This window comes from Lotus japonicus, chromosome 3, assembly GCF_012489685.1.
Source record: "Lotus japonicus ecotype B-129 chromosome 3, LjGifu_v1.2".
Taxonomy (NCBI): Eukaryota; Viridiplantae; Streptophyta; class Magnoliopsida; order Fabales; family Fabaceae; genus Lotus; species Lotus japonicus.
Window position 1 is genome coordinate 92,195,004 of NC_080043.1, and position 24,013 is coordinate 92,219,016.

The following is a 24,013-nucleotide window of genomic DNA, read 5'->3' on the forward strand; positions in this document are numbered from 1 at the left end:
CGCGTTTGGATTAGATTCTATTTCTCTCAAAATAAATACAAAAGTTACTCACAAGAGCTTCTCCCAGAATTGATTAAACCTTCAAAAGTTATTACACAAAGCGTTTCAAACATGCTATTATTTTATAATCTTTCTAAGAAGGATGATATGGGAAGATGCAGTTGCTGTTTCAATGTAGTACAAATTTTGCTTATAGCTTTTCACTTTGCTCATACATAATGAAGCACATTGTACAAAAAATCTACATGGATTGTGAAACTCCAGGAAATCCAGATAATTGCATGTAAAATTCCCACTTGCCCCCCGGCTGGCTCACACCACCTTTCCCTTCACTTCTTTGTATAGTTTATCAATATAATCCTGCAAGTAACATTTGTGAAGAGTAACATTTTATTTATTTATTGGGGTACATAAATAACATTTTAAGTGAAATGTAAAGTTAGTAGTTAGAATTCTGAATACAGAACAAGAGACAAACCTTATAGTGCTTGTGCAACTGTGGTCTCTTCAATTTGAATGTTGGAGTTACTAGATCTCTCTCCATGTCAAAGGGAATTGGTTCCAGATGAACTGCTTTTAGCAGCTCAAAACCTCTAAGCTGCAAGAAAATCGATCATGTAAAATGTAGTATAGCTTTGGAAATAAAAAAGATGACAAAACACCAGAATGAAGTGCATTCTAACATACTTGGTGTTTCTGACCAGTGCTATTGAGCTCATCCAAAATGTACTTTCTTGCCTTTGGATTTTCACATAAAGATTTAAAATCATCAGTTACATCATGCTTCACTGCCCAATCCTCAAGAGCCATTCTTTCAGGGACCACCACTGCCACCAAGAAAGACTCAAAACTGTTTCCATAGACCCAAATCTGCAAAATTTAATAATTTGCAAATCAACTTTTCAATGAAACTTAGCATCCAACAAAAGTGTGATACAATTCTTGTTTCTCAAATCAGAATGTTCTGTGATTGGAGCAGAAGCATACCGATGCTATAAGAGGGCATTGCAGGTACTTGTTTTCAATATTCTCCACAGCAACATATTCCCCTTGAGACAATTTGAAGATATTCTTTTTCCTATCAATAATTTTCATGGCTCCATCAGGCTGCCATTCTCCAATGTCACCTGTAATGGTTTTCAAGTCATTCCAAAACACACTGCATTAGAGGCAAATAGCAACTTCAATAATCTATATATGCAGTAGAAAAACAAGAATAGTGAAATATAGAGATGTTCATGATAAAACTCTAAACTTGATTTCATGTGCCCTATCACACTGATTCTGAGATTCCAAATTAATAAGCAGCTTCGAAATGAACTTTTTTGATTGCTCAATTTACATTGACTTCCCCTTCGATCATTAATAAATTATACGGAGATATCCAAGTGTTAAACAGTCCATAGAACTCTATTTCTGCACATAATTGTGTCTGTAATACTATCTAGTAATAGTTGTACAAGATTCTGAGTAGTGTCTATATACTAAAGATTCAAGTGGAGAATCCTAATGAAGTCTGGAAAAAGGAAATTTTCAGTGAAATTGTAGAGCCCCTATCAATCCATAAAACCTTGGGGACTTACCTGTATGAAACCAACCATCAACCAGGACTTGTTCAGTAAGATCTTGACGCTTGTGGTAACCAGAGAACAAGGTGTTCCCTCTGAGGCAAATTTCTCCACGGGCCTGACTGGAAAGTGCATCATATCCCATCTCTGGCACGGATTCAAGCCGGGCCTCAATGGTCGTCATGGGGACTCCAACCGTTCCCATCATAGAAAACACATTGCTTATTGCAGTGAAACACCCTCCACAACTTTCTGTAAGACCTGTGTAACATTAAAATGATAGTAAATTAATATGGCATATGCACCCACATAATCATGTGGATTAACATGTAACCACTAACCACTACACTTGAAAGCACTACTTAAGAACAAAAGTAAAATCAAATCAAGGAATTCAAAAATCATGCTAGAACATGCAACAGATTTATACAACGGAACCATTTCTTATAAAATTCTAATTGACGAGTCATCATCACAATTTCACAATGGCCTAAAACAATCCGCCAGAATTTTTTCAGCAGAAGATTCAAACAACACACCATATCCTTGTGCCAAAGTAGATCCAAATGTGACCCTCAAAAACTCCTCCACGTGTGGAGGCAAAGGAGCAGCTCCTGATAACAGGATACGAACTCGTCCACCTAACGCTTGTTTTATCTGTCAAATAAACCAATATTTCAGTTTTCAAACAAAATTTTCTGAATCTAGATCATAGTATGAAGTGGAATACCTTATCAAACACAAGCCTATCAAACCGAGGTGATGCTTTATCTTGTGGAAGGCCCTTCTTTAGATATCCCAACTTGCTGTCGGTAAATCCAGATTAGTTTGCAATAGTAAAGAAAAGTTTAAAACAGTGAAGGGTTTAGTAGCAAGACATACAAGTTATATGCATATTGAAACAATGCATTTCGCAGTGCTCCTCCAGATGAAATTTTGCTGTTGATGCCTTCAGACGTAAAACTTATGGTCAATTAATATTGGAAGTAGTTACACAAGTTCTCATAAATTCAATGTTTCAAACATTATTCAAATGAGGTACCACATAATTTGATAATAGCAGTAGCACAAGAACGATTCTTGCATTACCAGCATAAACACGATCATAAACTCTAGGAACACCACAAAACAAAGTTGGTTGCAACGTCTGAATATCTTCCATTAAAAATCTGATATCCTGCAATAATTAACTTTAAAATTTACACGAGGAACGAAAACACTTGAGCGATGAGGCCAGAATTAATTACAAGAACTGAATCAAAAACTTACGCCTTGCCAAAATCCAATTGAGGAGCCCTTGTAGATGCAATAGGTCTCCATTATCTGGTCATATACATGAGCAAGAGGAAGAAAAGAAAAGTACACATCGTCTTCTGTTGCCTGTAAATAGTACATAGTAAATATTTTCTGAGCACCATGTTATAGCCAGAATGACAAAATAGAACACAGAAACTTCTATTAATAGGAATTGAAAACTGAAGCTTATCATCACCTAGCATTGTTTGTCCAAAAAAGTAATAGATGAAACTAGTGAACCTTCAAGAAAGATAATTATCTTACCACTTTATCAGTTAAGAAAAGTATTTGATCAACAGACAACACTTCCGCCATGAAAGCCTCATTCTTAATAACAACACCTTTGGGTTCACCTGTTGTTCCACTAGTGTACATGATTGTGCAGATGTCAGTCCTCTTTTTTGATGGTAGATCTGAATCCATATTTCCCTAGAGAAATGAAGATACAGGGGATAAAAAGTGAGGATAACCGTTGATTGAAAAGATTGAAGGTAAAGATTCTAATTTACATATATATGTATGACACACTATGAAGTTGTTAAATCTCAACTAAATATATTTTGAACAATTGTTATAATTTCGTACTAAATTGCCTTAAGTGCATCCCTCCCTTCAAAGGAGATGAATCCCATTAAAAGAATATCCTAATACTTAATCACACTATATGTTGAAAATCAGGGTTCCTACCAACTGAAGAAACTCTCCCCATGAGAAGCAGGATGCACCAAGTTCCTCAGCTTCCTTCTTTTGGGTGGTTGAAACATTGCCAAAGCTCACAATAGCTGCATCAATAAACTACAGGGGTTAGTTACCATTAAAAAAACTAATAGTAACATAAAAGAGTAGAAACTTTGACCTACTTTTAAGATTCGAACATCGACCAAGACATGACAAAATCTGTGAAAACAGGCATTACTTCAGTGGAACATAAAACAAAAAAATACATACAAGGTGCCCGGTGCTGTGTCAAATGATAAACTAATTATCTTAAAAAACTTCAAAGGATAACTTAAGAAAGTTACAAGAAGTACAGTAAGTAGTTAACTACACATAAAATGATCAGCAGTAATAGAAATATAGAATGCCTGATGCTAAATTGTTAATTAATGTTTTAAGCAAGTGGCTTACGTAGATATCATGCATAAAATAAATTATGTATAGAAGCCATTTTACAAAGCCACAAATAGATTTCTTGTCCTATAATTTCTTAGGAAACAAGATGCACTTGATAGCTAATTAAAATAGTTTTGTGTGTGTCTAATCACTAATGTACAATGAAGGCAGTCAAGGTACCATCCAGAAAAATATAGAGAAAGAAAAACTTCAGACCTTTCATCTTGCTGAGATAGAATTCTCTCAAAGAAGACAATAATAAAGAGCTTGGATATTAAAAAGTTTGTGCTCCAAGAAGTAGAAATATAGAATTGAACTCACAGAAGGAATTTTGCTATCCTGTACAAATGCTATTGAAACTTCAGCATGGTTTATGATAAACTCCACAGCATTAGGACCTGTTAGCCATAAATTCATGTCATTTTCTAACTGAATGACAGGATGAATGTAAGAGATACTTGACAAACTCTTTGTTTTGCAAGTTCTGTAGGCAAATGCTTGAAATAATTAAAGCAAACAAATTGAGTTTCTGATTGAGAAAGGCTCAAAACACAAACCGAGGGTGTCATATAATGGGACATATGTTACTCCATAGCTATTACAAGCCTGCAAATAGCAAATTTGAATCAAGTCCCATTGGAACAACTAACAAGGCCAATCATATCATGTTATATATAAGAATCAAGGTAATAATAATACAAACATGATTATGACAAGGAACAAAAATAGAATGCTAAGGAAGTGTTTAAGCATATAGTGTGATTAACATGCTAAATAGTGTCTTAAGTAGTAATTTCCCCTACAAAAATAAATGACTATACCTCCATTGCAATAATCCATTCAGGACAGTTGGATCCATATATGCCACAACGGTCTCCCTGGTGAAACAGAAGCACTAGTTAGATTAATTACTTATATGCATTTCCAAATACATAGTATAGTATCTTTGGTAGAGCAAGAACAGTTACAGGATTGACACCACAGCTATTCATGGCGGAACCCATTCGGATTGCAGCATCATAAGCCTCCTTATACGTGACCCATTCATATGCACCCACCTATAAATTCACTTGAATGTTCACATAATTTATCTCATTCAACAACAATAAATATATATGTCAATATTTTTTTATCCATCACTAACTGGTGTGCTCATTGTTAATTTATTCACTGTCAGTTTGTTTGTTACTTAGCCCCTTTCATTATTATGAATCATAAATCATAGGAATTTAAATTTTAAAAAATATTATTTAAATAAATGGGGTGCAAAATTTACAATTGAAAGCTGTTACCTTTGAATCGGTTTTTTGACGCCGACCCAGCATTGGGTTGCTGGGGCACCTTGTCGCAGAGTCTCTGCATAGGTAAAGCTCAACATGAGAGATTAATATAAACTAAGTACGGTAATTATGAAAGTAATTAACAACTGGCCTATTAGCTCAGCTGGTTAGAGCGTCGTGCTAATAACGCGAAGGTCGCAGGTTCGAGACCTGCATGGGCCATTTTGATCATTTTTCAACATTTTTTTTTTGTTCTTTTTTTTGTTATTGCAAACATTTGGCCTGTGATCCCAGCAACATTTCAGTTGAACCATACCCAGCAGCATAGAAACTAAGTGCATTTGAAGATACTACAAGCAATTGAATAGCTGAATGTCTAAATGTGTGCAAATCAGTCAACTTCAAGAGGAAACAAAGTCCTTCACTACTATGATTTTTTTTTTGGCAGAACTACTTAAAATTGTTATGCATTATGAGCATAAAGTTCTTCCTATTGATCTCCATTTCATGAAAAGAAAATTAGAAAATTGAAAGGCACCTGAAAAAGTCCCATGGAGATTGTAAATTTTCTGGTAGCTCCAAGAGACCATCTTTTGCATAAATGCATCTGTAAACAGGACCTGCTGATGGATTTTCATGAGTTGCTGGCCTTGCCTCCTCCACTTTCACAGTGTACATCTCCGCCATTGTGATGGATGCAATGGAAGATCCAGCAGATGTGGGTATGAAACTTATTGTCAATAAAATGGAGTGTTTTAATTTGTTAGAAATGTATAGGGTAGGTGGATTTAACTAGGGGGGTGGCGTCCTTACAGGAGTTGGTTGAGCTGAAGCAATAAAGGTGAACCTAATATGGACCTCTTTTAGGTGGTGTAATTTTACACCACCTACTTTGACGGGGTATAGCAGATCAACACATTATTTTTTTAAGAAAAAATATCATTAAAAAATTGTCATATATTAAATTTCTTTAAAAAAAGATGTGTTGACCTATTATAACAGGTTAAAAAAAATGGTCTAAAATTAGACCACTTTAAAAGTGGTCCACATTAGGGGTCACCATAAATTTGAAGATTATGTTTACGTTTTTCCTCGAGATTCTAAAATCAAACTAAGTGGATAGGTCTCTTTCAACAAATATTTCTCTATATTCACCACTTCAGAATTAAACACTCGACTAGATGCTTAAAAAATTCAATTATCTACGTGTTAATTCTTGTTGGCGAATATGTAACTAAGCAATTTTTGTAGCAGGGTTTTTATGGACTTATGATATATACACACATCTCCACTTCTTTTCCACCTTCATTTCTATCTATTTCTCTTTTCTTTATCAATCAAATTATCTATCACATCTTTACTTTCTCTCTCATTTCTTCCTATCTCTTTTTTCCTCCACCTCTCCACACCTCATTACCTCATTATTGTACAGTTTGTGATTTTGCCAGTTTTGGGCAACCCATGCCACTCACCTTAAACAGTCAGCATTTAATTTGGCTGTCCAAGTTTGGTGAAGCTGCCTAGCTTACCTTTATCCCATAGACAAAAAATCAAAACACACACACTAGATATCTTTTTTATTTTAAAATGTGTGTTAATATATACACCGGTAAATATTCAAGATATACATACACCATTGAAAGAGTGAGCTGAAATTATAAAAAATAAAAATAAAAAAAATCTGCAATCCATATCTAACTTTTCATGCTGGAATGGCATGCTGCTTTTAATGTGGGCTGCAACTTAATAATGCATGTTCCCACTACAGATGAACATTAATACATAATTTTTATATGTAAAACTCTTAAAAGTCGTCGTTTCTTTTTAAGTCCACGGAAAATTTTAAGACTTCTATTTTTTGTCAATTTTTTTGTCAATGGATATGGCGGTATTTTTCTTACTCCAATGTCAGTGGAGTAGATAAGTAGATTGCTGCATTTAAACCCTGCATCTAAAACTCATTAACCAATGTAAACGCATATCTCATGACAATTTTGTTTGCTTTCTTTGGCCATATATAGTTTGTTTTTCCAAAAAAAAAAAGAGAAGCTTTCTATTTTTATTTGGGAAAAAAAAAGTAGTAGAGTGTATTTTGTTTTGCTGCCTTTTTTTTTAAATGGTTTTGCTACATTATAACTTAGGAGAAAATCTTTCACATTTATTTTGCTGCTATGGAGTTCTTTCACAAAAAAACATGCTCCAACATATATTTATTTTTTACTTTTTTTTTTGGTCAAAGATTTTACTTTTTAATTATATATTTGAAACCTAATGGGCCGGATTTGCATAGTCCAAACATAAAAGTTCTAGGCTTGGGCTCAAGGATATATGTTGTGTGACAAAAACAAAAGGTCATGGAGTGAAAGTTCTCGATTGACCAAAAAAAAAAAGAGTGAAAGTAAGCAACTGTGCTTGATAGGTCCACAAGTTTAAATGGGTTAGAAAAGGAAAAGCTACTACTACTACTAATAGAATCCAAAATTACATTTTTGACTATGCCTTTTGATCTGTTTTGTCAAAAACAGAAAGTAATGGATGTGTGGAATTCATCTTTTGAGGCTACCGAAAATATGGTTAACATTAAGGGTTTCGCCTACCGTGTGTGTGAAACTGACACACGGTGCTGCAGCTTCATTTTTACCAATGGATATAATATTTTTTAATTCAATGGCCAAGATTAATTAACATTAAAAGAATTTATTTGTTAAATATATATTAATTTACTAAAACACCCCAACCCACCCCCACCACCTTTCCTACTCCTCACCCTCCCCACCCCCCACCACCCTAACTGATCACAGAGCCCACGGCGGAGACGACCTTCATCACGGCGACACCGCCGTCGAAGGCGGAGAAGGTTCACGCTCACCAAGCCCAACCCCACCCCCACCACCCAACCTCTTCTCCTTTCCTAGCCCTCTCCATCCCCACATCCACCCCTTCTCCCTCTTCCTCCCCACCCCCTTTTCCTGCCCCCATCGCTCCTCCTCCACACCCCATCCCCTTCTCGCTCCCACATCCACCTCCGGTCCCAGAGCCACAAAGTTCCACTCCATAAAAAACTCATCTTTCTGTTCATCTCTACCGGATTTGGAGCTTCTCCATCGTGGGTTCCAGATCTGCAATCGTGTGTTGTTTTTTTTGAGAAAATTGATGTTGTGGGTTCCAGATCTGCACATTGTGGGTTCCAGGTCCTGAGCATGGATTAAATCTGTTGAAAAATTGCTGAAGAAGGAGAGTTTGGGAGCGGTGGTTGAGGTTAAAGAGTGGTGGCTTTTGTCGTGGTTGCGGCAGCGGCACTAGCGGTGGATGTTGCGGCGGCGGCGAAACTGAGGTGGAGAGGGAGGAATAGCAACAACAGAGCCATGGTTCTGGATCTGGGTATCATGGGTGTGCGATCTTGAGTGGTGAAGGCGGAGGAGGGTGGCAGCACTGGCGGGTGGAGGTTGCGGCGGCGGAGGAGCTGGGGTGGAAAGGGAGGAACAACAATAACAGTGTGTTGGTGACGGTGGAAGGAGAAAGATGGAAAAAATTGTGCAAGGAAGGTTATTTTTGTCTTATCACTCAAATAGTGAAACTGAAGCACCGTGTGTCAGTTTGAAACTGACACACGGTAGGCGCAGCCAATATTAAGTCATTAACATTGAAACTTGTAAGGCATGGGATAGAAATTAGGCACCGAATGTTATAAAGAAGCACGGAGTGTATCTACTCCATCCGTTCCTAATTATAAGACCTAATACAAAAAATTGCGCTTATTAAGAAAACATTAAATGTGTCTAATTAGTGTGTTGGTTTTTTAAAAATGCATACATTCTTCCATATTTACCCTTTGTTATTTCCTCTCACTAATAAATAGTAGGTGGTAATTAAAACTTTGGAACTTAAAACACACCATTAATGTAAGGGTTATATATGAAAAGAGTAGAATACTTTTTGCTAGATTATTGTTAAAGGTCTTATATTTAGGAACTATAAAATTTTAAAACTAGGTCTTATAATTAGGAACGGAGGTCATGAATTTTCAATTCTACCACAAATCTCCAATATTTACTTATATAAACGAATAAAATATCACTAATGTATTAGGTTAGAAGACTCTATTTAAACTTATCTTATAACATAAATTTGTATATAAATGTTTAAAAGAACTTATTAAATAATTAAATAGTTTATAACTTATTTATAAGTTGTTTTGAGTTTATTTTCATAATTTGTTCATGTTAACGTATAAATGAGAACTTATCAATAAGCTTCTTGCAGATTAGCTTATAAATGAGACTTATGTTATAAACACTTAATTAAATTATTTTCTCAAATGCCTTTAATGAGTTTCACGTAAACAACTTAATTTACAATATTAAAGTGTTGACTAAAGCTCGTTGTTTCGATAGCAAATTATTGTTCTTCCAAAGATATTTCTTTTTCATTAATTAGTCCCAAAGTAATTTTCTAATTAAACCACATGTATTCTGCATTAAGGCGACATATTAGAGCCAATTGAGACTAGTATGTACAATACAACTCTTCTTAGGAATTGTTTGTTTGTCGTATTAGGTTTGATAGTATAAGTTTATAACACATTATTGGTTTATCCATATTTTGGTGCTAACATTGCTTTGTATAAGCATATCCGTCAATTCAGTCTTATACATTAAAATGACAGATTATTTAATCCGACCTACAAAAATGAGGATAATGCCTGATAAAACTGTGACGTATAAGTTACTTGAAAATATTTGATCAATCGCCACTGCCACCCTCACAACTATCGTCACCACCACCGACATGCACTATCGCCATTACCACCACTCGCCACCCCTATAACCACCCTCCTCCAATATTGTCGCCTCCATCACCACCCTTCACCATGCCAATGTTGCTACCATACTCACCACCAACATTGTCACCACCATAGCCTTACAACATGACACCGCTCTCCACCACTGCCACTGTCACACCACCATTATCGCCACCACTACAACCACCACCTTTCACCGTTGCCACCACTATCTTGGCCACCGCCCTTCACCACCACCACCACCTCCACTATCACCACTGCGACGACCACCACCTACCCACAACCATTATCACCTCTACGACGACCACCACCTACCTACTCACAACCATTATCACCTGGTATAAAACCTTCACTATAAGTATAAAGGTATTATACATTTGTATTAAAGTTGAGTTGAATGTAAAAGTCATTTAACACATCAAGCTCTTTCGTTCATTTTAAAAAATGTGTTATTTATATTAAAAAATATGCTAATGTAGGTTGAATTTGAGTATATCCAAAATTACACTAACAATCCTACTTGAGTTGATTTACACGTTTGTTAATAAAGCAATAGTAGTATGTTTAGCTTTACACATTGCTGCAGTTTTATTTATCAAAGAAAACATGCAAATTAAAGGATGGATCAGAAATGCAAATGGGACACGCAAAGCATTAACCACAAAAGATTCTAAATTCAAAGTCTTTAAATGGCATTAATTATGTGATGAAGAAAATAATTCACAATAAACAAATCATCCATCTCACTTGTCAGCCCAACAAATGCCAACAATTAATGCCTTGCGTCTGTGGACATTAACCTAGACATCGAAATCACCCACCTAGCCCTAGGTCACTCACTACTACTCCAACTCCAATTCTTGTCACTTGCATCTTTAATCCTTCCACATGGGGGTTTCAGTCGGTGCCATAAAAAAGAAGCAGAAGCAATCACCAGCAAACAAAACCCATTTATCATGAACAAGGGTCAGTGAAACAAAGCCTCTATCCATTCTTTACTCTCATTTATGAGCTTGTTTCCCTCTTTAAAATTCACTTCACCTCTCTGAGTATATCAAAAAATGTCATAGTATTTTTCTTCTCTCTAATTAAATGCTGCTCCTACCATACATTAATGAGACTCTACAAATTGGCAGAGCAGTGTCATTAAATTAAGATGCATGCGACCACCCTCCATTTAATTCCTCCTTGACCCACCTCCCTCTCTCTCTCTCTCTCTCTCTCTCTCTCTCTCTCCACCGCTTCTCTCTCCGGCCAACCCTCCCCCAACCAATCATTCAACTCCACGTGTCCTCTCTTGCCGGCCAACAAAAAAGATCTTCAAATTTCATCTCATTTCCTTTTCCCCTTTCTGACGTCAGCATCATCTTCACCGTCTGCTAAACCTCTCCGGCGACAGCAGCGCCTCGGGATCACCGCACCTCAGCCGGCTCGACGAGAAAACACCCGCCGTCATCGCCGTCGCCGACGACCTCAAGAACATCGGGCTCGCTATGGACTTGCTCCGCCGCGACGAGCTACCTCCGCCGCCGCCGGCGTATCTCACGCTCGACTCCGAGAACGGGAAGAATCCCCTCCGCCGGAAAAACGGCGATTTCATCCCCCTGTAGTATCTGAACGAAAACACCCTCGTCTTCCCCAACGACCCGAACGGTGAAGGTCTCTTGCTCCAGAAGCTGCTGCTACTCCCTCTCCGGTAGCGCCACGGCGAAGCCGTGGCAGTATCCACCACCATCCTCTCAGAAGCCAAGCTCCGTTCAAATCCAAACGAATAGGATCGCTTCAGAAGAAAATTGTCCCTCCGGTGGTGATGATCGTCGTTGATTCTTCTGGGAGAGTGGTCGTCGATGCAGGGTGTGATCTCCGGTAAGGGAGAGAGGGAATAAGCTTCGAGGTCTGATCGGGTCGGGTCGAAGTGGAGAATAGCGTGGTCGTCGAGGTCGGGTCGGATCCTGGCCGCCATGAGAGGTGTGAAGGGTGATTCAGAACAGAGCACGCCGGCGCGGCAGAGAGGGCAGTTAGCGTGAGAACGAAGCCAAGCGTCGATGCAATCGAGATGGAAGGTGTGAGAGCAAATTGGGAGAGTGCGAACGTAGTCTTGGTGTTCGAAATCGAGGAGGCAAACGGCGCAGTCGCTGCGGCGAGACTCTTCGATGTGTAGTTTGGGGGTGTAGAGGGAGAAGGGGATGGTCTTGATGACTGACTCGTCGAGGCCGTAGGGGGAGAAAAGGTGCGGGCCGTCGAGGGTGGTTGAGTCGTATTGGAGGGAGTCGACGTCGCCGGCGGAGGAGGGGAGGAATCTGCGGCGGTTGAAGCGGCGGATGAGGCGTTTGAGTGGGGGTTTGAGGTGGCGGGCTATGAGGCGGCAGTAGGTGACGATGACGAAGGCGGCGGCGACGACGACCACCATTGCTATGATTGGTGGGCTGAAGTTTACTGCCGGGGAGGGTGAGGAGGAGTTGCTTTTGATTGGAGGTGGTGGGTGATGATGGTGGTGAAGGAGTGTGTGAGAGGGAGTATGAGAAGGAGAAGGAGAAGGTGAAGGTGAAGGAGAAGGAGGCATGAAAGGCATGATGATGGTATATAGAGTATATATGTTGATGAGGGAAATGGTAATTAGAGAGGAATGGAGTTGGTATTTGTCTGTTGTTGTTGTTGAGAGTGAGAGTGAGTGTGAGAGTGAGATATGGACATAGAGACAGAGAAAGAGAAGAGAGTATGCAATTGGGGTTTAATGCTGCAATGCAATTGCAAATGGAAGAGATTGAAGAAACTAGGAAGAGTGTGTGTGAATGTGTTATGGTGTGGGGGCTGTTTTGTTTGCTTTTTGCGTTTGCGCGCACTCAGCTCAGCAGTGACTCAGTGAGTGTATTTACGATACGAGTGAGTCTTTTGTGTGATGTGGCTGCTCTGTTCGAAAGAGACACGTAGGTCAACTCTGCAATGGTGAATTTAAGGCTGGGGATTATTTTTCTCCTACGGGCTCTCAACGTTCTTTTACGGTGTTTCCTCGTTTCCTATTCGTAGATGGATTTCTCGTGTGGCATGTGCTGGGTGCTGACTGGATTGGATTCTCCATGCCTATATTTCCATGCAGTTTGGCAATTGCCAACAACAACCATAGTGGAGTAGGGTATTTAACTATTTATTTTTGTCAATAAAAAAATCACATATACTTGTTTTATCTGGTCTAGTATTTCGTTAAATATTGTTTGGATATAGGCTTGAATTCTATTATTTGGGCTATGTTAATCTATTTAAAAAAAAAACATGTCTGATAATATTTCTATCACTCAACATGCACTTTTTTATGCTAGATCCTGGCAAAAGCCCCAAACAACGAAGAAAAAAGTAAAGTGAAAAATGACACCATCTAACGAGGTGTCCACAGCATATCTACGTGCAATAACCTACTCAAGTCCATAAGGGGATTCTAGACAATAAACAACGTTTGGTAATTGGTCTTGGTGAACTCCATATTTTGCCATAAAATTAGTACACGTATTTCCTTCACGCAACGTATGAACCAACGCAACCTTTCACCATCAGTCGTAAGATCCTTGTTGCCACACATCGAGGTAGCAAATGATAATGAGAAACAACTCTCTCAATATGCATCACCGCATCTAGTGAACCCGTTTGACAAATTATCTTTTACTAATAATTTCTCACACAAACAAGACAATGATCATTAAAAGTCTAATGTGGAGATTATCCCAAATATCATAGAACGCATATAAACCAATAATCCATTCCCCAAACACATTTCGCACACACATCCAACATACACATGACAATAAGAGATCAAGTGATAAAGTAAATCTAGGCCAAATTTGTAAAGGAGTGTTTTTTTTTTTGGTCAAAGGAAACTTGTTCATTCATTGACTTGGAATAACATGAATTTTTTTTTGAAACTTAATGTGGCTCAAACCAATACTATGAAATGGGCCGAAGAGTAGGAAAGTCTAGGAGCATGATTGGGCTGTGTTCATTGGGTATATTGTATTGTTATGGTCTTTGTGTTTGCACTTGGCAAATAAAAGCAAGTTTTGGTGTGTCTTATTTTCTTCGTTGGAATTCAAAAACCCTAACCAGAAGCGATTCAGAGAGAGAGAGAGAGGAAACTAGGGTTTAAGATCGGAGAAGAAGGAAGAAGCCAACAATGTTTCCAGGAATGTTCATGCGCAAACCAGACAAGGCTGCAGCACTGAAGCAGCTGAAATCTCATGTCGCCATGTTCGGGACATGGGTTGTTCTTATTCGAGTCACCCCTTACGTTCTTCACTTTCTCACCAGCGAGAAAGAGGAACTCAAACTCGAGCTTTAGTTTCATTTCTCACATGGTAATGTAATTCATCATCATTCTTCGATTTCTTCTTAGTCAGTGCTTTTTTTTTTATCTATTAACTTGCATCTCATTAGGTTTGGAACTTTTGTGTTTATGATCCGAATGGGTTGATTTTTTGTTGGATTAATTGGAATGTTATGTGAAGAATTTCTAATTGGTAGTGTTTTGATTTGTATACTACGACCCGGTGGGTTTCGATTGTGCTTAGTTATCATGGTATTGTTAGCTTAGAAGATAGGTGGTGAAAATTCACATTTTAGCTAGAATACAACACTTGTTGATTTGATTGGATTTCAATGATGATTGGACTCACTTCGTTGAGGTTGTCGTCTTTATCAAAGCAATGCAGTCTGTTCATGGGATGATTTAGACATCGAATTTATTTTTGCCTTAGTCTTAGTTGAGGTGAAATCTGTCATCAAAACAGGGAAAATATAATAGCTTAACTTTTCTGTTGTTGACCACTAAACTCACTTGATTATTCCATACAAGTTTTTTCCCATAATGTATGTTGTATGTAGCTTCATCTGTCATATAAGTTTTGAAGTTCGAATCTACTACCCTATTTGAAGTGAACCGAAAAAGAAAGCTAGTTATTCTAAGACGCAAAAATGTATCGATGTATGGTGACTATTTATATCCTGAAAATTCCGCTGTCTCCAATTATTGTTGCTGTTTGTGTGAGAGCTCAAGAATATTGTATGGTTAAGCTGTACTTGCCCTCATAACAATTGTGTTGCTCCTTTTTTTGCTGGAGAGTTATAGGCGGTCTAGGTGACATGAACTGTAAACTGCATGATTAATAATTTAACTTTCATTTCAAGATAAGTTTCTTAATCGTATGCCTGCATGCATGATATGTGCATTGTCAATCTAATGAAAACCATGTTTGGGATCTAACTTAAATAAATTGAGATTCAAATGATAAATTAATATTGGTTTATTGGCAGCCTGTGGGATCATATGATGAAATGAACTGGAGGAGTTTACTTCAATCTCTCCTGACTGTTACAGTTAACTCTGTTTTTCAATACATAAGAAAACCAATAGAGTTGAAAACTACATATTGGTTGGAGTAGGGAAGAATGTCCCTTTACATTTTGTTTATATGCTTACTTTTACTTTAGCCATCGATATGACTTCTTAAATTAACTCTCATAAGTCATAACATAAGTTGAAAGTGAAGCATTTTATTTTGTCTGTGCATGAGATTAGGAGACGCCATCAGACACTGGGAGTTTGAAGGCTGGTAGCGTCCCTGTGTTATGTTTGTCTTGTTTGCTGAAAATCAACTTGTAGTCATGTACTGATTAAGTATCAAATTCATAATGTATTGTATTTTCTGTCCCAATTAGCTTTTGGGTTTTGTTTATCCATAGTTTATGTTGTTTATCTGTAATTTCCTTGTTAATTATGAAGTTTTTCTTACCTGTGGCTGTCACAAACGTAATAGAATCTGTGTTCTTTTGTGTTGTCAATTCTAGGAAGATATTGGTGAATGAGTATTTAACAGTTCTTTATTAAATGTTGCTTGTGATTATGTTTAACATAAGTTGGCAGATGGATGTCATCATTTTTAGCTCTCTACTGCATTATGTTTTTCCTACTTCTCAGTTATGCTACCTTGTGTCAATTTTGTTCTTTCATAGTGTCTTATAGTCTTACTTTCTTTCTTTTTTTTTCAACCAATGCAGTGGGTCTCGAGGAGGAGGATATGTGGTTGGGCCAGAAGGATTGTTTTTTGAGTCATGTTTGTATGCAACCCTTAAAATTTAAGGCCATATTGTTAGTTTAATGATATCTCATATTACAGCAATAAGCTTGTGAAGAGTTTTTCAAAATATGAATTTAATGTATGTCAATGTTTGGGTTGATTTCGTATTTCAAATAGTTCATGGAATTTCTTTTCTTTTTGTTTGGTGGTAATGGTGCTGCAAGACAGTAAAAGGAATGTAGGAGGTTATGAGATTCTTTTTGGTCATAGATATCTTGAAGTTGATTTTCGGAGATGGTGAAGTAAAAATAAACGAGCCCAAAACATAGCTTAAAGAACTCATGTAAAGATGATTGCAGTTTTATAGGTTTGTTCATGACTTAGAGTAAAGATTCACAAGGAAAGCATGTACACTGAGCTCATGCCTTCGAGTTCTTTAACTACCATTTGTGTAGCTTCTTCATCATCTCCTTCACGAGAGCAATCTCTGGCCCGCTGCGATGACCGATTTCCCTTGCAGGTGATGGTGTAGCCCCTCCTTCCCTAATTGTGTACATCTCCCTATGTGAATTCACCGTTTGGGGGCATTGCATGCGACAACGTTAAGTGGAGATCATTAGAATTTGATATTAATGTCATGGAAAATATAATACAGATGTTCTATTACTCCTGGCCAACAGGAAAAACTGTACATAAGGTACTGCTTCTATGTTTTATCCTATTAATTTATATCTGTATTATGGTCGTTTTAGTCACTTGGGAGGCGTTTGTTTCAAGATTTGGAAAGAGATTCCCGGGAATATGAAGGTTGGGAATGAACATTCCTGCGTTTGTTACAAGATTGGAAACTATGATTCCTGGGTATCAATCATTCCCTGGAATAAAATAACTTCCACAATTCCATGATTTCCTTCATATTGATTCCCATGAAAAAGGTTGGGAATCTTACATTCCCATGGGAAAGATGAATGTAACTTCCCACTTCTCCCACTATTTTTATCATTTTTACCTTTATTTTTAAGTTTTTTTAATTTTTAAATTAAGAAAATTTTAAAATGTTCCCAGGAATACAAAATACTTACCAAACACATTTATAAAATTTACCCAGAAATAACATACCCGGTAATCATATTCCTCCGGGAATGTGATCTCAAACCTTGAAACAAACGCCCCCTTGGTACTGGTTTACACTAACAGTCGACCGTCGACACCATTCTAGGTTCTCCATTACCATTTGTTTAACATGATACATCACTTTCCAATGAAAATGGGGTCAATACGGTTGTGACAAGTGGCCAATCCAAGTTCCCTCTTTAGAAAAAGCACTGGTGGTGTATAATATGCTTCTAGTCATTCAATTCCTGAATTCATTTTAGACAGATGCTATCATGTCCTGTCCCTAGCATGAATAACGACCGTTCAAATCCATACAAGAAATATATAAAAAAACAAACGAACGAAGAAATAAATAAGAAACAAAAAGAGGATCAAATCTAGCAAAAGAACCGATATTTTATCATACTTTTTGAGCTTTGAATATATCTCATCTCAAAATATTTTAATCTTCTCTGCATACCAAAAGGCCTATTTGCACCTTGAGTAGAGAAGGCAAAAACGTTTCTGCTATTAACAGAAAAAATTTAGAGGACTTCACCCTATACTATTTATGCCTAGAAAGTTTATCTATTTAGCGGCGTGATTACTTGCCACCGAAAACTAAGTAGCCCCATGTGTCAACTCCATCTTCAAAACTAAAACAACTACGCCATTGCTCAATCATTCAGACCACAAAAGCCTTTGTACTATCTCCAAATTCCACCTAACAATAATTTTCTGGAAACCTATCATGAAGCTTCTGTTTGATAGAGAAATGCCTTCATTGTCATAAAGTGCAACCAAGCAAGCTCCTTACATAGAGGAATTTTCTTCTTCTATTCATTAGCTTAGCTTGTTTGACACTTGGCACCAGGGGAAAAAGGGTAAGGAATTTAGCATGAATCTTGGGACTTGATATCATATATATAGATCATGTTTTTAAACTTTTACATGAAAAGATTCAGGCTTGAAAGAGAATTATGATAGCAGCATATCACAAGGGAAGAGCAAAATCCAAAAGTAGAATTGGTATAGTACCCTGTAAACCCCATACAACAATTTCATGGATGAATTTCCTGGCTCAGTAGGCACCAGCGCCAGCTTGAGCCTGAGATTAGGCCAGACCATATGCTCATCTGCCTCACTTCTTTTCATGTCTTTGGGAGTTGAATTCTACAGCTACACATCCTTCTGGTATTTTCTTTTTCCTCATCTTCCCCTTTGTAATTCTAATCTTATGAAATTAACATGTGTTGGTTTGGTTTTTCTGGCTTGATCTTCTAAGATTACTTCTCCATAAGATTCTGCTATGTCTCTAATGCACTTTTTTTAATATATAAGCTACTCATAAATCATCTAACCTGTAGTTCATTCAGCTGATCATACGTCTTATTCTATAGCATAGTAAAAAGAATATTTAATTTTACGCCGGAGATGATAGAAGCTGATCAAACATCAATTTAAGTGAATTTGTTGATTCTTCTGTTAATTAACTGATTGATTTTTGTGCTCATTATCCATGTCAAGCTTTCTGGTAACAATTATGGGTTTGGTAATACCTTGGAGTTTCACGTTAGCAGTGGTTGATGGGTACTCAACTCTGGTAAAATGCCCCGTTCGTCAACCAGGAATACTGTTGATTATCATTGTGGGAGACTGGGTATGTAATTTCTCTGCACGGTGCTATTATTTGACTTGTAGCATGTTTGGATCAGTTTTTTTTCCTCAGAATCAATTTTGGAATCTGGAAGCTATACACAGTTCCCTCAGAATCAATTTTGGAATCTAAAAGCTACTCACACAAATTTCTTTCTAGAATTGGTTAAGGATTTCCAAACATGCACAATACTGGCAACCATGTATTAGTAACTCTTAAGTTTATTTGTTACACAGGTGTTATCAACCCTAACATTAGCAGCAGCTTCCTCAACAGCAAGTGTGGTAGATCTCCTGCTGAACTCCGACGGGTCTTTTTGTCCTATAAAGTTTTGCTGCAGGTACAGGATATCTGCAGTTATGGCCTTCCTGACATGGTCTCTATCTTTGGCATCCTCTCTTTTTAACCTTTGGCTATTACCCTCTTTGTGATTCTCATTTGATTCCCCTGTGAAAATATTAGATTAACCATTGTTTATTTGTAATTTTCTTTTCGATTTAGCATGATATACCATAGGGAACATTTTTTGTGAATGATGTATGATTACAGAACTCATAACATGTAAATGAGAAAGTTTAGAGTACAGAGATGCTCAATGTTATACTGCACACAAGAGCACAAGGATGTCAACTTAAGAAGACACTTCTATGTCCAATACTTATACTGTGGTCCATGGACAATAGAATTAGAAGAGGGGGTGGGAAGAGAGTCTCTTCAAGCGACAGTTACTCAAGGAGTCTAGTGAATATCATTGTTGTGTTTCATGAAGAAGATCACTGTCTGCAGTTCTGCAGTTTGCTAATCTTTTCACCTTGGAAGGTTTAGGCTCCAATCATGTCTTTCACCATTACCTACTGGCTCCTGACACCAAGTCAACAAGTGGTCAATTTGCAGGGAAGTCACATGTATATACGAAATCAACAACAAATCAAGCAGTATTACATTTTGATCACTAAACCGGCCTCAGATGTAAAAGGGACTTCCTTTCTTTTTTGCGATTGAAAAAAGCACCATAGAACCCTCCCAGATGGAATATATCATTTGGAAATGTATTCCTTTCATTAGTATTCATAAATCAACTTTGTTTGCCTAAACTAGTTGGTAGGTGTTGTAAAAGAAGATGATTAACAGCGCAAACACGCTCAACTGATGATGATGCTACATCATGATTGCATGCATCAATAAAAGAATCTATAACACCTATTTTCTAATTAAAGAATGAATGATCATCCAATAAACCTCCAACTTTCCACACATATTCAGATATAAAATTCCCATGCAGCAGAACCATCAGCACAAGACAGCAAAATATCTGTCATGACCTAGAATCCTAAGTCGCAATCAGCGCACAAACTACTGACAAGCTTGTTTCACATAAAAATATTTTCCAAACAATTTTCTCATAATTTTATAAAAATTCGACAGCCTCCTATATTTTCAACCAAAATTACAGAACCTGTCAAAGGAGATTCACTACAACCAGAATTTCAAGAAAATATAAATTCTAAAGTCTAAACTCTTACGATAAAACATAAATTGATAAATTAAAGTAAACTCACCTAAGATTCTTTATAGCTGCAGAATGACCTATATATATCCAATAAAAGACACCAAAGGGCCAGCAACCAAAGGTTGCGTACCAACTGAATGATTTGAATCTAGAAACAACATATTACTTAGTAAGAAAGACCTTTTGATTTAAAAAAAAACACAAAACTAACAATTTCTACTGATGATTGAAAGCAAGTTACTTCATACTTGACACTTAAAAAACAAAAAACAAAAATCTAAGAAGGAGGTCTTTGATAGCTGTGGTGCCTGTTTGCCTCAGCGGTGGGAGTGCTCTTCAACGCACGTTCTGCAGGAAGAAATCTCTTGGAGCTGTGGGATTTCAGCGTTGGGAACGCACGTTTGGTGCTCCCAATGCTCACCCAAACGGGCCTGTAGAGTTCCAGGACGTAAAAGATGATAAATTGCTTTCCTAGCAAGGGAGAACTTTCCATATTGCAAGTCTCCAAGCCAAAGCATGCTAGATGTAAGCTGGAAGAGTCAGCTCAAGGTTTATGGTAACAGAGTTCAACAAGCAAAACCAAAGATATTAGGTACTTGTGTGATATAGAGACTGGATCAGACAGAAGGTAAGAGAAGAATATAATTCTCTTTTGAATAAAACTGTAACGGTTAACAAACAGTCTAGCATTCGAGAGGCTAGTCTCTCCCTAAACTGATCCAAATTTCATGAATAATTCTATATCTGCCAACAATCTCTTATAAAGAGATAAATAAATACCCAAGTCAGATACAAAAACTGACTTATTACACAAATAACAACACAAGTCAGTTACAAAAACTGAAATATTACACAAATAACTACCCAAATCAGTTAGAAAAACTGACTTATTACACAAATAACTACTCAAACCAGCCTTTATTTGAATCCAGGGTCTATCATTGCTGAAGCATATGAACAATTTCCACCATTAAGTAATAGGCCATCCATGGCTATTTCAGCTAGCACATCCAAAAGAGCTTCAATTTGACATGTGTAGACATCAATTTCATTAAGTACTTTAAGTAGCTCAGAATCATAGAGATTACAGCTCATCAACGTGTTTCGAATTACCCAAGTCATCTCATTGTACCTTCTAGCACGATGTAGAGCTTTAATAAGAGCAAGTACAGAGAACATATGAGGAACAAAACCATAATGCACCATCCGTGTGTACATATTATACGCCTTATCAACATTTTTACATCTACAATGTTCAACAATTAAGAAATTATAAACTCCTCCATCTGGCTTATGATTCCCGTGAAGCATAGTGTCATGAGCTCTGGCTGCTTCACTCACTAAACCCCTCATCCGGAAACCTTTGACAAGCTCTACCAGACTCTTAAATTCATTATTACTGCAGTTCTCTATGAGAGCATCATATGTTGTATGAGTTGTCTTAGACAAACACGAATTAGAAATCATCGACAAAAGAATCTCCTTAGCTTCTCTTGTCCTAGCTTTCTTACTAAGTCCATTAATAAACACACTTTCGGTAACAGACTCTGACAAATAACCATCGTGTGCAATTTCACGATCCAATATATAAGCCTTTTCCATGTCACCTTGAGCAAGATAATCATTCATCAAACTAGAATAAGCATCCTCATCCGACAGGCCTTGCATAAGTGATTCATACACGACTTCCTCCATCCTCAATATCCTCTTTTCATCCATCTCCATCTTCAATTCATAAGCCTTACCCGGCTCCCGAATTCGGCAAAACCCGGATATAACAATGTTATAACTAACAGCATCAGGCGACAAACCCATCTCAGGCATGCCCCTCAAAATCCCCAAAGCCTCCTCAACCCTACCCAAAAAGCAATAGCCATAAATAAGTGCATTGTATGTAACAAGAGACGGCGACCCGGTAACAAAATCAGGCAAAACACCATTGTGTATCATTTGATCATGCAAATTAGAAACCTTACTGAATTCACCTCCAAGACAATAAGCATTGATCAAACTAAAATAAGCATTGAACAAACTAGAATAAGTACCCTCATCTGGCGACAAACCCCTCCACAGCATCTCTCGGAAGAGATGAAAAGCTTCCGTCAGTCTGAACCATCTCCTTCTTCACTTGAATCGCCTTGTCCAGCTCCTTGTTTTCGCAATATTCATGAACAAGCTGGTTGAATGTACCAGCCGAGGCACTATAAATCATATCATTCAAATCAATCAGAGACGTGTAAGAGAAGCCGCGGCGGATCATGACGTTGTGTGTGGTAACATTCGGCGGCGACACGGCGTTTCGGACCATGTGGCGGTGGCGAAGGGTTTTGAGGGTGAAGGTGAATGAAGCACGGAGGAACTTCATTGGGTTGGGGTTTCGTTCAAAACTAAAATTGAATAAGATCTAGACACTCTGACAGCATTATCTTAACCGCGTGAACCCTAATCAGTCAAAGGTTGTTGACTGGTTAAGACTTTTTAGTAGTTAAGATCTACAAATACTTTGAGATTCATTGTACTTACTACTTAGTTTCTTATCACTTTTGTATGGGCCTAATGCCCCATAAGATATTAGATACCTATAAATTACTATCTCAGTTTCTTATTAATTGTTATTGTTACGGTTATGTTAAAAAAATTGTTTATATATATATATATATATATTTTTTTTTTTTCTTTTTGTCCACCTAAAGTTTTAAAAATACATTAATTAATTTTTTTCAAATAATGCCTTGCAAAACTAATAAATGGAGAGTGATAAAACACATTCTATATCGTGAAATATGAAAATAAATATGTTTTTTTCAATACAATTTAACTTTTTTTTGGTCGAAATGCAATTTAACCTTTATGTATGTGCTACATTCTTGCCAACATCCAAACAAAAGTATTGAAATGATCAAAATTAGGGGTGTTGGCGGCGGTATGAATTGGTTAAAAGTAAAACTAGAATTTATCCAATCACAATTCATTAGTTCAGTTTGGTTCAGTAAAAATAAATTGAAACCAAACCAAATTGATGATGGACGGTTTGGATCGGTTCATTGGTCTCACGACCTTTTTTTCATGAAAATAACTTCAAGTATATAGCAATAGGTAGGTATAGACACTACATATGGGACAACAGTCACATGTGATTCACAACTTAACTTTGCAGAAAAGGTGCAAATCAATAACTTACTTAATAATCTTAATCCTCAAATCAGTACTTCCCAGATGTGTGGGGTTCCGATAGCGAACAAGAGGGTATCTTCCAAACCCACTTCAGCTTCTTCTTCAACAGGATCGGTGGTCGCCGAAGCAAGGTGCCACGATGTGCGACAGTTCTTCTGAAGGGACAATCTTCCTTCGGTTTGAGGGTCTTAAGAGGAAACAAGAGTGCGGGTCTTGAAGAATTTGTAAACCAAATCATTTGGGTCATGGGTTTGTACTCGTTCTTCTTCCTCTGTTGCATCTAAGTCTACTTCTTCTTCATCTTGCTTGTTGTTCTTCTTGTTGCTGGAGATATGGGAGAAAAATGGGGTTGTGGAAGAGTGTGTGAGGCATAAGATGGTGAGGCACGGAGACAAAGGGGTATGGGAAGGAGAAGAAGAATAAGAACATATGAACCCTAATTTGTTTTGATGCAATT

General features: G+C 37.4%; 5 protein-coding genes and 1 non-coding gene across 7 annotated transcripts; 3 read left to right on the plus strand and 3 right to left on the minus strand.

Annotated features, from left to right (window-relative positions):
* Positions 1 to 44: 44 nt before the first annotated feature.
* LOC130747423 (probable CoA ligase CCL6) lies at positions 45 to 6,019 on the minus strand. Its single transcript, XM_057600361.1, has 19 exons — positions 5,796 to 6,019; positions 5,270 to 5,333; positions 4,946 to 5,035; positions 4,799 to 4,855; positions 4,535 to 4,583; positions 4,299 to 4,375; positions 3,725 to 3,761; positions 3,552 to 3,646; positions 3,129 to 3,293; positions 2,838 to 2,948; positions 2,658 to 2,745; positions 2,451 to 2,517; positions 2,299 to 2,374; positions 2,108 to 2,225; positions 1,584 to 1,829; positions 988 to 1,127; positions 688 to 870; positions 479 to 598; positions 45 to 360 (listed from the first exon to the last, which is right to left on the minus strand). The coding sequence occupies exons 1-19, from the start codon at positions 5,942 to 5,944 to the stop codon at positions 313 to 315; spliced, it is 1,980 nt and encodes a 659-aa protein (XP_057456344.1). The 5' UTR covers positions 5,945 to 6,019; the 3' UTR covers positions 45 to 312.
* On the plus strand, positions 5,406 to 5,479 carry TRNAI-AAU (transfer RNA isoleucine (anticodon AAU)). The gene has a single exon. It is a non-coding gene; the product is annotated as a tRNA-Ile (tRNA).
* Positions 6,020 to 11,278: 5,259 nt separating the features above from the next.
* Positions 11,279 to 12,936, minus strand: LOC130747426 (RING-H2 finger protein ATL65). Its single transcript, XM_057600363.1, has one exon. It carries the CDS (start codon positions 12,628 to 12,630, stop codon positions 11,428 to 11,430), a length of 1,203 nt encoding a protein of 400 aa, XP_057456346.1. The 5' UTR covers positions 12,631 to 12,936; the 3' UTR covers positions 11,279 to 11,427.
* A 1,179-nt stretch (positions 12,937 to 14,115) lies between these two features.
* Positions 14,116 to 16,319, plus strand: LOC130747429 (mitochondrial import receptor subunit TOM6 homolog). The gene is made up of 2 exons (XM_057600368.1): positions 14,116 to 14,401; positions 16,101 to 16,319. The coding sequence occupies exon 1, from the start codon at positions 14,221 to 14,223 to the stop codon at positions 14,383 to 14,385; it is 165 nt and encodes a 54-aa protein (XP_057456351.1). The 5' UTR covers positions 14,116 to 14,220; the 3' UTR covers positions 14,386 to 14,401; positions 16,101 to 16,319.
* An 831-nt stretch (positions 16,320 to 17,150) lies between these two features.
* Positions 17,151 to 19,952, plus strand: LOC130747428 (CASP-like protein 5C1). Of its 2 annotated transcripts, none has more exons than XM_057600366.1 (4): positions 17,151 to 18,099; positions 18,175 to 18,409; positions 18,743 to 18,875; positions 19,109 to 19,952. In XM_057600366.1, the coding sequence occupies exons 2-4, from the start codon at positions 18,279 to 18,281 to the stop codon at positions 19,301 to 19,303; spliced, it is 459 nt and encodes a 152-aa protein (XP_057456349.1). In that variant the 5' UTR covers positions 17,151 to 18,099; positions 18,175 to 18,278; the 3' UTR covers positions 19,304 to 19,952. The 2 variants fall into 2 exon arrangements, with proteins under 2 accessions (XP_057456349.1, XP_057456350.1); XM_057600367.1 differs by having other exon boundaries at positions 17,152 to 18,099; positions 18,181 to 18,409.
* A 1,059-nt stretch (positions 19,953 to 21,011) lies between these two features.
* Positions 21,012 to 22,863, minus strand: LOC130747427 (pentatricopeptide repeat-containing protein At5g39710-like). Its single transcript, XM_057600364.1, has 2 exons — positions 22,428 to 22,863; positions 21,012 to 22,237 (listed from the first exon to the last, which is right to left on the minus strand). The coding sequence occupies exon 2, from the start codon at positions 22,204 to 22,206 to the stop codon at positions 21,301 to 21,303; it is 906 nt and encodes a 301-aa protein (XP_057456347.1). The 5' UTR covers positions 22,207 to 22,237; positions 22,428 to 22,863; the 3' UTR covers positions 21,012 to 21,300.
* Positions 22,864 to 24,013: the final 1,150 nt, after the last annotated feature.

What these genes read in the sequence shown, in the direction of transcription:
- LOC130747423 (XM_057600361.1), bottom strand. Translation starts at nt 5,944, where the DNA reads ATGGCGGAGATGTACACTGTGAAAGTGGAGGAGGCAAGGCCAGCAACT. An exon ending in AATGGATTATTGCAATGGAG is followed by an intron (nt 4,584 to 4,798) that starts GTATAGTCATTT and finishes TGCTATTTGCAG; the next exon opens with GCTTGTAATAGCTATGGAGT. An exon ending in ATAGGCTTGTGTTTGATAAG is followed by an intron (nt 2,226 to 2,298) that starts GTATTCCACTTC and finishes TTTATTTGACAG; the next exon opens with ATAAAACAAGCGTTAGGTGG.
- LOC130747427 (XM_057600364.1), bottom strand. Translation starts at nt 22,206, where the DNA reads ATGCCTGAGATGGGTTTGTCGCCTGATGCTGTTAGTTATAACATTGTT.
- LOC130747429 (XM_057600368.1), top strand. Translation starts at nt 14,221, where the DNA reads ATGTTTCCAGGAATGTTCATGCGCAAACCAGACAAGGCTGCAGCACTG.
- LOC130747428 (XM_057600366.1), top strand. Translation starts at nt 18,279, where the DNA reads ATGGATGAATTTCCTGGCTCAGTAGGCACCAGCGCCAGCTTGAGCCTG. An exon ending in TACAGCTACACATCCTTCTG is followed by an intron (nt 18,410 to 18,742) that starts GTATTTTCTTTT and finishes ATCCATGTCAAG; the next exon opens with CTTTCTGGTAACAATTATGG. An exon ending in TTATCATTGTGGGAGACTGG is followed by an intron (nt 18,876 to 19,108) that starts GTATGTAATTTC and finishes TTTGTTACACAG; the next exon opens with GTGTTATCAACCCTAACATT.
- LOC130747426 (XM_057600363.1), bottom strand. Translation starts at nt 12,630, where the DNA reads ATGCCTTTCATGCCTCCTTCTCCTTCACCTTCACCTTCTCCTTCTCCT.